This window comes from Corapipo altera, unplaced genomic scaffold (assembly GCF_003945725.1).
Source record: "Corapipo altera isolate COAL_440 unplaced genomic scaffold, ASM394572v1 0, whole genome shotgun sequence".
NCBI lineage: Eukaryota > Metazoa > Chordata > Aves > Passeriformes > Pipridae > Corapipo > Corapipo altera.
The window spans coordinates 55,416,590-55,433,165 of record NW_020884872.1 but is presented as its reverse complement, the minus strand read 5'-3'; the positions used below and the strand labels follow the sequence as shown (position 1 = coordinate 55,433,165).

The 16,576-nt window shown below is 41.1% G+C and overlaps 1 protein-coding gene across 6 annotated transcripts in view; it reads left to right on the top strand.

Moving 5' to 3' along the window:
* FAM124A (family with sequence similarity 124 member A) overlaps positions 1-16,258 on the top strand; it is a 43,771-nt gene extending 27,513 nt beyond the window's left edge. The window contains exons 4-5 of one of the 6 annotated variants that reach the window (XR_003528460.1): positions 10,412-12,982; positions 15,472-15,538. Coding sequence is in view for 4 of the 6 variants with exons in the window: in XM_027648241.1 (XP_027504042.1) it covers positions 10,412-11,209 (798 nt within the window). In the remaining 2 variants the exon portion in view is untranslated. Of the gene's footprint in view, positions 1-1,571; positions 8,607-10,411; positions 14,409-15,471 lie in introns of those variants that run through there. The other 5 variants (XR_003528463.1, XM_027648255.1, XM_027648264.1 and 2 more) reach the window with 5 other exon arrangements.
* Positions 16,259-16,576: the final 318 nt, after the last annotated feature.

The window sequence follows — 16,576 nt, the reverse complement described above, 5'->3', positions numbered from 1 at the left end:
ATATGGGCACAGAACTGATAGGGAGTTCTAAAATAGCCCTCAGTATGAGATTTTTATGGAAGACAAGCAGAATTCCTGATGGTACTCATTTTATTCTAGCACCACTGGGTGACATACTGCATCTCTCTTTTGCGCAGTGATTATCAGGATGAAGAGAGAGGTGATGAAGGAAAAGAAATGCACCCTGAAGAGCAGCCTAAGAGAGACATTCCCACAGACTCTCCTTTTGAACTAATCTCAAGTGCTTGTAACCAAATCCTGAAAGAGAGTTTATTTGTTAGGACATCTATAGGCACCATATCTGGGCAATGTATCAGCATGCTCTGCTTCACTACACCACATCCAAGGGAGATAAAAAGATAACAAGTACCAAGCTTTTAATAGCTGCCTGCCCTGCAGAGAGTGTGTCTGGCAATCCTGAGCCAGGTTAATATGCATTCTTGCACTGCAGAGGTATTTATTACCACTTACATTTGTATCAAGGAGCACAGGCCCTCACCTTTGAAAGACAGTTGTTCAGATTTCAAAGGGTGTTTTTTTGGACTGAATTTCATTCATGTGGCTTGTCCGGTTGTCTGACCTTGTTTCTATGGAAGAAGTGTTGGGGATGCCATCCTTCCACCATACAGACCTCCCAGCATGCAGAGAAGTGTGTACACTGTGTGTAGCACAGTGCCTCAGGATTTGTAGCTCCTGGGATTGAAAATCCAGGTATACAGGGCATCTGTGCTCTGGTGAGTCACACCCAAGTGTTAGTGAAACCTTTCAATGCTGCTTTGCAGATACCACCCTCAGAGAAACCCCATGCCAGAGCTGAAAAACACTCATATAGGGCTGAGAAGGGCAGCCTCCTTGCCCATCTGGCAAGACAGTCACCAATTTGTCAGAGTTACTGATTGTACTGTAGGCATATCCATGTCTGGTATAACTTGTAAACTGAAGCTGACAAGAGTCATCATGAAAATTATACACAGCAACCACACTCACAAGTATCCCCTTTTCCCTGTTCTTTCTCAGGAGGTTTCTGCTATGTGGTTTAACTTTTTGGGATCTTGCACCAGTTTCAAGTAAATTGAAGGGAAGGGTAAAAAAAAATAGGGCTTCTAAATAAGGCTTTTGATTTAAAGCCGAATTTCAGAAATAAAACATGCCAGGCAGTACAGAGGTGAAGCAAGACTTGCTGAGCAGCAGACTGAGGTAAAACTTGCAAAGAAAATCAAAATAAGATTTTAGCCGTATGTATCAAAAAAGCAAAAGCCTGCTAAGTGTGGCCTTCAAGTGAAATTAATTTTCATTTCTATTTTTGGTGAGGATGATGATTCTGAACAGGAGGGCAAAATGACAAATGGGAGTGAAGTTACAGAAATGGAATTCATCACATTTGAAGTGTGCTGAAGCAAAAGAAGTTTAATATATGCAAAGTGGAAGGAAAACAGAGACTTTGGATCTAACTTATGCAATTATGAAATCCTGAAAACTAGGTCCCGGTATACAAGTTTTAAGCAAGTCTGTACAATTAGAAGTGGAGCTCTACAACTAAATCAAAGGGAAAATGTCCTGTTTGTACTCAGGTACCTACAAGCCACAAGTGCAACATGACCATGGAAAGAAAAGTGCGTGCAGTCTCTGGTGTGTACTGGTGTTACTATTCCCTAAGAAACGTGCAACGTATTTGTGCCCATGCACTGGGTCTCAAAGGCCTCCCCTGTCTTCAGCTCTGGATTCCAGAAAGGTGACTTCTGAAAGGTGCAGGTACAGGGAAAGGGTCTCCCCCCGTGCAGAGAAATGGTATGACTGTCTTACAAAGAGAAACTGGAAGACTAGGGTCATCTGAGCCCAGCCAAAGTAAGTTTAAAGGGAGCTCTGACTGTGCTTGGAAAATAGACAGGAAGGTAAACAGCAGGAACAGGAAAAGGCTGTTTCATTAAATGGTTGTTCTGACACAGGAACAAAAAAATTGTCAGTAAATAGATTTTAGTTGGCAGTGTTCAGATTGATGGCTAACTACATAACAGCCACACAGCAGGTGCCAGCAGGTTAATACCTTAATTCAAGGCAGGGTGGTTGGTTAAGGAGAAGGAAATGATGGAGCATGGGTTGTAGGATACACTGGATTTTGTGATCCATGGACTTCGTATATTCTTTTAATTCATTCTAAATCCAAAGAAATTATAGTATCTACCTTTGAAAGTGGCAGGCCTACATTTTGACTTTTCACAGGGAGCTGCTATTATTTATATTATCCATGCCACAGCATTGGTAAAACCCTTCTCTTCTTTCCAGTTATATGAACTCAAACAATGACTTTCCAGTATTTTTCAGTCTGCATATCTGTTGGTACTTCATAATCATGCACCTCTTTAAGGATTAAAATTACAATTATACCAAAAATTATAGATTTGCATCCCTGTTAAATTGCAGGCAATGTTTAAAGTTTCAAGTTTGAATATACCTCCATGATTAGGCTAACAAGATGTGACCTCCGTGTTTTTCTTGGTGTCCTCACAGGGACTTGGATACTTGCCAGCCAGATTGATCCATGTTCTTAATCCATTTTGCAAATGCAATTATCAAGGGGCTTAGATAAAGTCAGTGCAAGAGAAAACAAAGTTATTCATGGTTAAGATAAATCTGCTTAATACCACAGAAACTATTCCTTCATTTGCAAGGAAGCCCTTCAGAACTATTTTGTCACAGTAGCTTTTCCACATTGGCAAATTAGCTCCAAGGGTGCAGCTCTATATCAGCTGAGGCGCAAAGGGTAAGCTTCAGTTGGCTGTAGCAGGAGCAAGGCTTAAGAACATGATTGCATCCCGTGGGAAGACACCCACACTGCTTCACCAATGCTAAGCCCAGAAATAGGAGCTCTCAGGAGCTCTTGTCAGAGCAGTGGGAAGAATATGTAAATAGTGTAGCTAAGAATCTACCATATACTGGTATACTGAGTATACAGGTTTGCAGGTCTTGTCCAGATTCCTGGCTGCCTGTGGGCATAATCCACACAGAGACAGCTGAAGTTCTAATCAACTTGTTACTCCTGGCAGTGCTACATGGGAAGCAGGAAAGGTTCATAAGAGGTTGGACTGGCTTGGCCAAGCATGTTTGAAAAGCGGGGGTAGTGAGCGGAGAGAAGAAAGTGCACAGATGGCTTCTTTCAATCATGAGAAGGATAGGAAAAGTAAAATAATATTTTGACAGAATTTCCTAGCTGCTCTGTGTGAGGTGGAACATACAGACATATTCAGGAGGAAGGTGGACATCACCAAATGAGTATTTCATCTAGGCAGTGGCTCAGCACTTAAGCATAAGACCTATTGCTGTTTTATGTGCCAAAGGGTACCTGAGCCACCAAGAAAAGATGTCTGGACAGATTAGACTACAGGAAGGCTGTGCCTTCCTAGAATGCCAGACAGGCACCCTAGAAAATACCAGCATGTACCAAACATGTATGTTGAGGCATCTGAGTCACCATGTAATAACTAGTTTCTTGCTGAAATCTGCCCTCCTTGATCCTCCTCAGCACCAAAAACAAGACAAGTAAAAATCAAAGAAATAAATGGTTTGCTACCAGTCTGTGGTAGTCCTACATGAAATAAAATAATCAGATCAGCCCCGACTGAGACTAAAAGAAACATTTTACTCTCCTCTGCAGTGTAAGGAATGGTTTGCCCCCCAGGCTTATCTTTGCTAAGGAGAGGCAAATCTTGGAGGCTCGGAATCCACTTATTTTTACGTTTAGATTTAGGACTCAGATCAGTGTGGTCATGGTTGCATTTACTTCAGCTGACCAACCAGACCCTTCCAGACCTCAGCTGGCTCTGCCTTTCCTCTCCAACAAAAAGGAGTATTCCTTCTCCTTCCCCTAGTTTCCAGTTTGGGTGCCTTGATGGTCATCCAGCATTCATATGACCTTAAAACATGTAAATATTCTAAGAGCATTAGTCAATCTCCTGCCATTTTAGATATGGGCCTTGTGGCACCTCTGCCGTGTCCCTGATGGAAGCATACAGCTATTTAGTATCCTGAAAACTGAAATCCTTTCATCTGCCTGCAGTGTCAGCAGGCTTTGTAAAGAAATGGCATAATAATTTGTGAAGTGGTTAACAAAAAGTCAGGCTGGATGATAAAATATATGCCTGTAGTCTTAAATGCAGTTAAATCATGTCATCCCTGTTACTCAAAGCATTACCAAGAGCAGATTCTGGGAGATAAAGGAAAGAAAACACACTCACTACTATAGTCTGGAGTCACTACAGTTAAGTACAAGTAGAAAAAAGAAAGAAGAGCATCTAAACCAGAATCAGAGGAGGCAAAAAGACAAAAACAGGCAAAAAAAGGGCAATTTTGCAGAGAACAGTTTAGTCTGCAGGAAGGGAAATGGAGGTGAGAGAAGAGCTTCAAGCTTGCTTGAATTAATAGTGCAGATAGAGCCAAACTGAACACAAAGAGGAGGAAAGACAAGAAAAGCATCCACTGGAGCAGGTTGCCCAGAGAAGTTGTGGATGCCCCAACCCTGGAAGTGTTCAAGGTCAGTTGGGATGGGGCTTTGAGCTGCCAGGTCTAGTGGAAGGTGTCCCAGCCCATGGTGTGGGAGATTGGAACTAGACAATCTTTAAGGTATGTCCAACCCAAACCATTCTATGACTGTTATGACAAGCAAGGATGTGCCCAGGGCATCTTTACAAAAATTACTTTTAGTTTGTTTAGAAACCAGTGAAAAGGACAGTGTTTGGAGCAAAAATTGACTCAGTCAAGGGAGGTGCCTTAAGCTGATCTAATTAGTCTGTAAGTTTAATACTAGTATCCTGTTGTTTAAAGTCTTTAACTCTATTTTTCCTTTCCTTTTTGTGACACAGGTGTTTGGTTCTCCTTAATACTAATGACTGGGTTTTTTGGGGGGGGGCATAGTGAATCAGTCAGTAATTCAAATAGGAGGAGATTTTTTAGTTGTTTTTTTCTTCAACCTAAGGTACTTGATTTTTTTTGTTAGTGCAGTTATGTTTCATGGCATACTAGGATCTTTTATGACTCTATACACCCAGCAAAAACTCTTGAGAGTGAATATATTTTGTGTTACAAAGCACCCACCTTTTCTAGTTTTGTAAACACACTCTAAGCCACCTTTGAAATACATTCAACTTTAAATCAAATTTGTGCATTTTGCCTTTTGATATCTTGCGCTTCTGAATACATTTTTTCAAGTCTTACTTTCAAATAAGACGTATTATGGTGATACTGAGGACTAACCTCTGCCATTTTTTCTTGTGTTGATTTTTTTCCTGGATCAATCCCACTGGTTTAAATACAATTAAACGAACACCGTCGCACTCCTGTTGAGCAAGGCAGGCAAAATCTGGGCTTGAATGGTGATGTCATTGCTGTGCTGGCTGGGTCCTGACCTCAGCAGAGCCTTGCTGGCAGTTCTTAATACAGATAATACTTAAGGAGATCTCTATCTGCTTTCTTTAAAAGCAGATAACTTAAAATAGACTGCAAGAGCACCCATGGATTTTTTTTCTGTTAGGTCCAGGCAGCCCAAGGCAAAAGTGCATTTCTGCAAGCTTCGCCACAAGTTGTTTATGGCATTCCCAGATATTCATCATGAAATTCTTCTGCAGCCCATTGTAAAACACAAAGACTCTAAATCCCTCCAAGCTTCACAAAGATTTGTGCAGAGATTATAAATGAGCACCAGATTAGCGCCAGATGAAAAAATCTGTTCTGTTAGAGAGCTAATCTGTTCAGTCAATGACCGGGTTTGTTGCGCATCTCTGTGGCAAGGTCTGACAAATCTATGTCCCTGTATTTGGAATTTCAAATCAGAGTGTCATTTTGGATCATCTCTTTGTCCTTTCAGATGACTGCCCCCCTCTCTGGCATCTCTGTGGTGCTTGTGCCTGTTGCAGGCAGCATGGCTGTGCTAGGCAGGGCTCTGCCAGGCTGCAGGGAGGTAACAGGCAATGCTGAGAGCAAGCCATGAGAAGGCTGAAGATGAGGACTTGAAAAAAAAATAATTCAGAAAATTAAAGAAGATGCAACTGTTTCCAAAGCCAATGGCAGGCTTAAGGAGGTGGGAGAAGCCTCCTCAAAAAACTAAAGAGAAGTGATCACATAATGCAAAGGCTGGATGCAACACTCCATGTGCCATGCCAGGGTGGCACAAGGGAGCACAGTCAATGGGCTTGGCACAGGACTGGGAGCTAATTTTGCTTGAGTTTTAATCCTGACTAAATCATTGAATCCTCTCTGTGATCTCTGACAAGTTAGAGAATGTAGATATAGAAAAGTCTTATTAGCCCACATAATCCAGTTCTCTGCAATATAGGATTAGCCTGTAAGCTTCATTCACTAGTATTTCGTGAGATGGAGCTTCTGACGCACTACCTGTTCTGCAGTTGTGCAGTCTGGTATTCTCATAGCTAGGAAAGTCTTCATTTATATTGCTTTAAGATGAAAGTATTAAAATAATATCTCCCTATTATTTCCCTTTTCTGCCCATGTAATGAAGCATCGGAAAATAGGTCTTCTAAATCTGAATTTATCTAAAAAAAATTATTGAGATAAGCAATTCCTCCTGTAAACAGAGCTGTTCGGAAATAAGCTGTGTTAGTGATGTCACTTGGCCTACCCTGCAGGCAGCCATCCTAAGGCAGGCTGTACTTGTCCCCTTCTCCTCACTGATCCACTGTTACCTCCTGCCAGGCCAACTGAGCTTGACCAGAAGCTGTGACTCAGTATCAGGATTAACAGCAAATACCTTGTACAAAATGAAATGCCTCTGTCTGACCACAGGAACATTAAAAGAGCTAGGGAAAAAAAGTTTAAAATAACAAAACTCTAAAACTAGTATCTTACCTAAAGTAAATTGTTGTTAATTTTAGCCCAGATACTTAAAGTTATTTGGCTGTTTGGGGCAGGTTGCCCCTTCCAAGTACTTCCACTTCGAAGTGCATTTCCCCTTTCCTTTGATTTTTTACTTTTTATCTGCATTTTGGATAGAAAGTTCCTACATGAGAGCAGGGGTTTTAGCAGGAGTGTTTCATCTCACCTCATCCATTTATTCTGGTATTGCCCTTGGGTTCACATCCTCTTTGGTGATGCCTTGGGCGAGCATCCTTTTGAGTCCTGAAAATTTGGTTGCACCTGTAGTCATTGTGTTGCATATCTACAATCCCAAACTAACACAATCTGATTTAAACTAGAGGGTTTCAAAATAATAGAAGGAGCTCAAAACAGCTGTTCTTATGTCTGTGCTTTACTCCCAAAATGCTTAAGATTTTCCCTGTATTAATAAATTACACATACCCGGCAGCATTCCCAGTCACTGAAATCCCTGTTACAGAGTGACCTGTGTGTGTGCTTGTGAGCTAGCCAGGATACAGCAAATACGTACAGTTACACAACTGAATTGGACCAACTATCTCTTAATAGTGGTGACCTGAGAGACCAAATTAAATTACTTTTTCTTTGGAACAGATGTCAGAAGTTATGTCAATAAATAAGAAATTATTACCATCATCTAAATACATGAGATTTTTATTAGTGTGCAAAATGCCTCTTGTATACACCAAAGCCAAATAAATACATGGGAGTCATCTCTGCAGGATTTGGTTCAGCTCCAAATCACAGACACCTAAAACCGATGTTTACTCTCAGGTATTTTTGTGTCAGCTACAGTCTGTGTTCTTACTGTAGTTGGTGGGTATGTTCTCAGTGCAGCCTAAGGACGTAGAAAGCAATTCAGCTAAACAGACACAAGAATTTCTTCAGGGAAAGCTGAATTGCTCGCCAGACTCCATTGGCTGTATTAAGTAGACAACTAAACCCTACCCAGGATGCCTGTGTGTATGTATATACACATATATTTGTGTGTATATATACATATATGTGTATATATATACATATATACATGTGGACAGGTGGTATAGTCTGTGCAAGGTAAAGGCAAGGCTTTTGTACTGCTCACAGAACTCTCTGCGGTGCAAGTACAGATCTGTTCCCAAAAGCCATATGTTTTCAGGTACAGTTTCCTCTGAGTTGTTACCAGTGGTCCCATCCTTACCTTTTCACAAAGAGGAAGACAAGACTTGCTTGAATCCTTGATTTCTCTGGATGCTTGACCTACCAAATTATCAACTAAGTCTACAAAAATACAAGAATAGCGTGAAAACAAGCCATGGTGGGGCAATCCATGATTTTCTCTCTTAGAGGTAGAAGTGTTCTGGAGGTGCTTCTGTTGATTCACCAAACATGATGGTTGAGTTCATGTAACATATCTGATAACAGAGCTACTGCAGAAAAAAAAATAGTACTTTTGGTAAATGCAAACAAAATATAATGAGAAGTGTTTTCTTAGACAAACCCATCAAAAGAGTGAAGTGATCTGGTTGTGTACTTTCAGCGTGTCATATTCTTATTTCTGGGTTATCCAAAACCTGTCTTCATTTAAGAAGGAGCTGGTATTTTCTTCATGGGCACAAGCCTTTTATCTTACTGAGTATTTTTTAAGCAAATTGGTTTATGTGTTGCATAAATAAAATAATGTGTGTAGAAGTCTAAAGTGATTTCTGGCTAATGTTTTATTGACAATTGACTTGTTCTATTTGACTCATTCATTTAATTCTTTATGGCACTAAGGAAAACAGTTTACTGTATTACACAGAAATAGGTTATGAATTAACGTATTTAATTACAGATATATATGTGTATATGTATTAATCTACAACATCTAAGTGAACTTCTGTGGCTTGGCTGTCCTATAAATCTCTACCTAACTGATTATGAATGAGCAAAACATTTTTTGCAGATGTGGAAATCCTTTTTTGCCTCTAAAATCACTTCAATAGAAAACAGAAGTGGTTATGACAGATATAGGTCACTAAGACAATGTGATGTGCACTAGCAAGATGTTAAAAGCAGCGATGTATGGAGTTCTTTTAGAGACAGGGGATACAAAAGACCTCCTTTGTTGCCAGGTCTCAGCCCTTTCTGTCATGTCATATAATCTCTTTGCTAAAATGAATAAGCTCTGTCTTTATCCATTACTTGCCCCATAAGACTCTTTTCCTGCTGTTGTTCTTAGAAACCTTTTATTAGTTTGTGGTTCAGTTTTTTAATAGATAGTTGGTCTTTTTTTTTTCCTGTGGCTCCATTTTTTATCAGTTCAAATTTATTCTTTTTCATATATGCATGATTTGAGTCATGTGCAGCATTCTGGATGAGGCCTTAGCAGTGTTGTCCATAGTGCGTTAAGACTTTTTTAACTCACTTGAAACTGCCTCATATCATGTTGTCACAGCCTTGTCACTTTAATAGCACATAGTGATCAGGAATCCCAGTTCTTTCTTTCTCCTCTGTTGTTTCCAACTGACAAGTCCCATAGCTGAGATTATTGTTTATCTTCAAGAATATATATCTTGCACTTTGTCCCATTAGTTTCTGTCCCTTTTGGGAGAGAGATCAAGCATTTTTTATTATGCAAGAAATTCCAGTAACAAGAATTGAAATTAAACTTTTTGAAAGGCAAACTTCTAGAAGCTTGCCTTGGGATGATGAAAAACCTTCTGATTGCTCGAACACAGTGCAGTTACCCACGCATCAGTGTCTAATCCCATAGGAAAGTCACCTGGCATCCAGCCACTTGAGAAAGATATTGGCTCCCCCTTTGTCACAGCTGCTTTCCCTGTTCAAATGCTTGAGTATCTGACAGGCAGACAACTGAATCCTGCCATAGGACTGAGATTCAGGTCCAAATTCAGATCACAGCCATCAGTTTCAGTCTTCAGTCAACATGTGTACAAGCAAATTATATGTCTGTGCATAATGTCACTATGAGCTAGGTAACAGAACAAGTGGGTTCTAGGGTGCACTGCTCAGCTAACCAGATATGAAAGAGAAAATGTGAAAGAGTTGAAAGAAGTAGTAAATTTCTGTTGGGAAGACAGAGAATGAGCTTGCTTGCTGAAGGCTTTCTGATGTTTCAGAGGGGAAAACAAAAAAAAACCACAGCAAGGAAGAAATGAGAAATTATCATTTTGGTAACATATATCTTCCATTTATTCATTTTTGTTCTTCAGCTGTCCACTAAGGCAGTAAAGTAGGAAGAGAGAATATGAATGAATCTGAACAAGTCAATAGGAAGTGAGAATTTAAAGCTAGCGTAATTCAGCCCCCAAGGCAGGGCTTCTCTACCATTTATTCTTGTTGTCTTTGAGGCTCCTTATGTAAATATTTGGGATTTTGGCAGGGTGGTTTCTCTTTGTTACTGAAGTGAAACATTTGCTGCAAGCATACTGACTGAAGTCTGCTTCGTAATTATTTGCAGTAACAACTCAGCAGCGGAGACTTTATGGTTGTAAAACTGCCAATTCTGTATTAATGTGATCTTCTTTTTTCCCTCTCCTGGCTGCAGCAAGCACGCAGTTGGTGTAGGAAGGCTGCAAAGCAGAACAAGCAACTGTATCCATCTCTGTCAACAGATTCCCACTTCACTGCTCTGCCAGCCTTTCTTCCTCAGAGCCACCTATCTATCTCTGAACAACCACAAGAAATGGGTCAAAAAAAGGTACATCCCAAGAACGGCCTTGGTCATTATCTTGGTTTCTCCCAGGAGGACTTGAGACACAGTGATGGGGGAGACTTCACGCACAGATCCAGCAGTGCCTCCAGCATTTCATGGTCATTTCAACGAAGCAGGTCTCTGTTCTGCTTGCCCACAGTGAATTCCTCTTCAGCGTCAGAGACATTTCATTTCAGTGAACCATTTCATTTTTTTAATGCTGGGTCAACTGCAAGCAGGTTAAAAACATGGAAATGCAGTCCCAAGCTTAACATTGATGACTTGGAAGGTGCCCAAGAGACTGATGTGGATACAGGGATGAAGCTGTCCTTCTCAGACCTGTCTGTGGTTTCTGCATACTCTTCCCTTAATGGATTTTGCAGTGAGTTGGCAGACTCTCTTCCCCTACAGAAACAAACTGTCAGTAAGGCTAAACAGGCGCCCACCAGTGGAAGGCCTATTGCAGCCATGTGCAATACTTTTGAGTCAGTTGATGATTCGTTGTGTTCTCTTTCTGAATGGTCTTCCAGCTCTTTCACATCAGCATCTCCCACCAAGCATCACAAACAGTCCTTGAGAGCAGCTCCATGTTCTCTGGACAATCATGCTTGCCCAACTTCACCAGTTAATGAAGAAGAATTTTACATCTGAGGTTTCTCTGTCTTATACCTTCCAGGGCAAACGTGTTCTACTTGTGAATGGCAGCAGTGGGTCCACCTTGAGCATACAGAAGGTTCCTTGCTGAGGAGAAGGTGATGTGTTAAATATTTGAAGAAAATACTCAGAACCCTCTGAGATGAGTATTCCCAAACTAGGTACAGTAAAGCAGTCTGAGCTTGTGCCTTTACCTTTGTTCTGGAGGAGGTGATCAGCACAGAGGCTTTTCCACAGCACTGCAAGGTGGATGTTTTCTGTGACTGACCCTTTGGTGGTGAAAGAAATGCCAGAAGAGATGTATAGTATTCTATTTTAATTTGGCAGAAAATGAAGATTAATTTGTGATACCAAACTGCTTTAACTTTCTGAGAAATTCCTTTAACTCAAGAATGATGGGAGAAGAAAGGGGTCTTATTTCCCTTTCACAAGTTCCAAAGGCACAAGTTCTAAGCACAGCGGGTCCCAGCAGTACCTCTCAAGTAGAGTCAGGCAAGAAGTTTCCTGTGAGGAGACACACTATTACTTCTAACCTCTGAGACCTGGCAGTGGTGAGGAGGGGGAGAGCAACAGAATCATCAAAGTTGTAAGAGACCTTCAAGACTGTCTAGTCCAAGTGTCAACCTACCGCTACCATAATCACCCCTAAACTATATTCCCATGTGCCATATCCAGCTGCCTCTTGAACACTTCCAGAGACTGACTCCACCACCTCCCTGGACAACTTATTCCAAGGCCTAACCACTCTTCCAGTGAATAATTTTTTTCTAATATCTAATCTGAAACTCCCCTGGTGGGGGAGGTTAATTTCTGCTCATCCTTGCACTTGTGACATGGCAGAAGAGACCGACCACCACGTCACTACAACCTTCCTTCAGGTAGTTGTAGAGAGCAGTGAAGTCTCCCCTGAGCTTTCTTTTCTCCAGGCTAAACAGCCCCAGTTCCCTCAGTTGTTCCTCATAAGATTTTGCTGCAGACCCTGCCCCACCTCCATTGCCCTTCTCTGCACTCGCTCCAGCACCTCAATGTCTTTCCTGCAGTGAGGGGCCCAAAACTGAACACTGGATTTGAGGTGTGGCCTCACCAGTGCCAAGTAAAGTGGGACAATTGCTGCCCTGGTCCTACTGGCCACACTGTTGCTGACAAAGGCCAGGATGCCATTGGCCTTCTTGGCCACTTGGGCACACTGCTGGCTCATATCCAGCTGGCTGTGAATCAGCACCCCCCAGTCCCTTTCCACTAAGCAGCTCTCAAGGCACTCTTTCCCCAGTCTGTAGCTCTGCCTGGGGTTGTTGTCACCCAAGTGCAGGACCCAGCACTTGGTTCATGTTATTGAGCCTCATACCGTTGTCCTCAGCCCATTGACCCAGTCTGTCAAGATCTCTCTGTGGAGCCTTACAACCCTCCAGCAGATCAACACTCCTGCCCAACTTTATGTCTTCTGTGAACTGATTTGGGATACACTCAATCCCCTCATCCAAATCATCAATGAAGATGTGAAAAAGGACTGACCCCAATACTGAGTCCTGGGTAACACCACTAGTCACCAGCCACCAAATGGATTTAGTTCCATTCACCACCACTCTCTGGCCTTGGCCATCCAGGCAGTTTTTCACCCAGCAAAGAGTACACCTGTCCACGTACAACCAATTACTTCAGGCGAATGCTGTGGGAGATGGTGTCAAAGGCTTTACTGAAGTCTAGATCGACAACATCCACCATCTTTCCCTCACCTCCTAAGTGGGTCACTTTGTCATAGAAGGTGATCAGGTTGGTCAAGCAGGACCTACTTTTTGTAAATCCTGGGGGCCTGATGCTCTGGTTGTCCTGTACATGCCATTTGATGGTCCTCAGGATGAGCTACTCCATGACCTTCCCTGGTACCAAGGTCAGGCTGATAGGCCTGTAGTTTCCCAGATCTTCCTTCCAACCCTTGTAGATGGGCATTATATTTGCTAATTTACAGTCAACTGGGACTTCTCCATTTAACCAGGACTGCTGGTAAATGATTGACAGTGGTTTGGCAAGCTCTTTTGCCACTTCCCTCATTACTCTCAGGTGCATCCTATCTAGGCACATAGGTGTCTGACTGGAACCCTTTCCTCCTGGATTATAGGGGCTTCATTCTGCTCCCTGTCTCTAACTTCCAGCTCTGGTAGCTGGATATCCTGGGGGAAACTGGTTTTGGTATTAAAGACTAAGGCAAAGAAGGCATTAAGTACCTCAGCCTTTTCCTCATCCCCTGACACTTTCTTACCCTCTGCATGCAGCAAAGGATGGAGACTCTCATTAGTCCTCCTTTTGCTGCCAATGTATTTATAGAAAATTTTTGAAGAAGCTTCATTCCTTCCCTAGGGAAGAGGAAGCTCCACTATATCTCTGACAGACCAGATGCAGCAAGTGCCAAGAGGGAAACATTAGAGAACATTTTGAACCCCTCCCATCCAAAAAGCCTTTCATTTCCAGTTGGAAGGGAGCTATCTGGGCTGTTGTCTGAACCACTTGTGTGGACAGGGGTAACCCGAGTAAACCATGTTTGCTACTTCTAACTCAGGCAATACACAGCTTACTGAAAGATAACCCAGCATTTTTATATAGGCCCAAATGTATGACAGTGCCACGTTTTTTTAAAGGATTGTTATTTTTCTGTTAAAAAATAATTAATGCGGAAACTTATTCTTTGTATTTCCAGTGCAAGCATACTTCTTTCTGGGTAAAACACATTTCTTCTCAAATACTTCTCTCCAAAGGGAAAACAAGTCAAATTTTACTGGCTTTCAAAAGATGTTTTTAAAATGCATATTCTTGATAACCTGTTTTGCTCTGGTTAATTTGGTATTTTAAAAAAAAATGTAAGTAAAAAGCTAAGTACCTTCTCCAGGATTTAGGTCAAATAAACAGATTTCATCATGCACATTCTGAAAAGTATCCCTGATTGCAGCTCTGGTCTAGCCAGTGAGAAAATAACTATGTAAAAATGTGTATGTATAATGATGGATGTAGCCTATGTACAGGTGTAGATGCTGAAGGCCTACCATGATGGCATTGTGGTGTATGGAATAAAAACTCATTTTTGGAGAAATTACTAGATAATTTTAATCAAAGGAATTGCTGCTTTGCAGAAAAAGGGGGGAAAAAAGGAAAAAAAAAAGCAGAAAAGCACACATACTCTAAATAATAGTTAGGAAACGTGGAACAGCTTCCCTAGCCCATTTAAGGAAGTGCACAGTTTTTACAAACAATTCTGGAAGGAAGCCTGGGGGAAACTGAGTACATGTTTATAGGGGAGGCAGAGGAATTCCAATTAACCTGCGCCCCCAGTCCACAAGAGGCCAGAGGGATACTCAAGAGTCAGAATGCCTCAAGGCTTTTTCCTTTTGCAGTTCTGTTCTCCACACAGGGAAAAAGGCATCAAGCTGAAGTCTAAGTCTCCCGTCTGTGAGATAGTATCGTAGCATGTACCAGGGGAAGACTTTGGCTTTTGTGCTAAACACAATGAATAAACAGGGAAGTCTATTCAAGCTCTAAGAGCACAGAAGATTATCAGCCTTCTCCTACCCTCTAAAACTGTGTAAGCTTACTGCATTTTGGGGTAAACTGTTCTCTTTCTGGGACCAAAAATAGCACTAATGAAGGATTTGTCATGATGTGGATGTGTTTACCTTCTCTATGCTCCTTCAGAGCCCACAAAGTCTTTCCTCTGACTTTCATGACCTTTAGATCAAATCCCCTCCTGGAACATGGTGAGCCCAATTTATATAAAGTCCTCTTCCATGTTATTGTTTGTACCCTGCCAAAATACACTGTGAAGTCAGACTAGCCCCTTTTTCCATCAGCCTGCAATTCGCCATACAAGGAATGATGCCTAGGACAGTCAGGCTCCACAGGTTTAAATTTATGCTTCATTATTTTGTGTCATGTTCATGGTCGTACAAAAATAAATTATGAAATAGCATTGTATATTTATTGGACAGACATTTTATCAACACTAGCTACTTTCAGATGTGACAAACAACAGGATAAATTTGATTCAAATCTGTTAAAAATTTAAGTATTCCTTATTTGGAATAAGAAAAAAAAAAAGAGCCTTTTACAATATTTTAATAATACAGATAAGATTTGATCTGAACATGAAATAAAAAACTCATTTGACCTGATGTAGCTGTCTGATCCTTGCACCATGCCAACACCCAAACTCCTGACAGAAGCTGAGTGGGGTTTTTAATGAAGAGGAGGCTTTGAAACATCTTTCCACCTAGGGCATGCCTCTAGAAGAAGGCACATCTGGGGGCTGTCACCTGATGCAGCAGGAAGCACCAGTACTGGAGATCTACAAAGAAGTACAGGATACTTCAAGTGTCAGTCCTGAGGTTCATGTGTGATATTAATAAGCAGCTCTGGAAGCATCTCAGCTCCAGATTTCAGCACATTCCTAATGGGAAGAAAACCAAATGAGTCCCCACAGACTCTGAATTTATGCTGTCTCACTGGTTCTGTCTCCAAGTATTTCTGTTCTGTGTACTGATACCTAACTAAAAATGAAAGTTTTAATTGTTTACATTGATGGTACTTGTAACCAAATTTTGTAAAAAACTGAGTGTCCTACTGTCAGGAAAAACAGAGATGATAGTGTACAGAAAACATTTTGTCTATTAAAAAAAAAGCCAGATTATGAAGTGAGTTTCACTGGAGGTAGGCTTCATTCATTCTCTTCCCATTATTTAAGAAGGGGCTCATCTCTTCGGTTAGTTGAATATGCACATGTTTCATGGCATTTACTTATTGTTTTGATTAAATTATGAACAATGTCCTTTAAGAACTGCAAGCTTCCCCTGAACTTTCTCCTCACCCCAGAATGCATTTCTTCTGTGAAATAAAATAGAGATAAAAAGTCAATTGTACTTATTCTTCTGCGTGTTCATTTATGAAGTATTGCAGACTCACACAGTATTTTAACTAGGCTTCAAAAATGGCTGCAGTGCCACAAGCTCTACAGCTTTTGGCAGTGTGTGTCAGTGGGATAATTACAAAATAAACATAGCAAAACCACTTTTATGTTGGACTCAGCTTTGCCTCTGCAGACTGGGTCTTTTGATTGTCAGTGAGGTGTTTTAAATAATTTGTTCCAGTAAAGCTGAATGATAAAATAGGAGCTATTACACATATTGGTAATATTGCATGCTTAAATCCCATCTTGGTTTGTTTGATATAAGTTGGTCTTCATAATAGTCCTTCCGTCTTATTTCCATCAATGTATGGTGTTATCTATTATACATTTCTTTATTCCCCCCATGGGACATGTCTGCATGTCAACGTTACATTGTATATGCAAAGTTGTGTATGTTTGGCTTTGTTTAGTTTTTA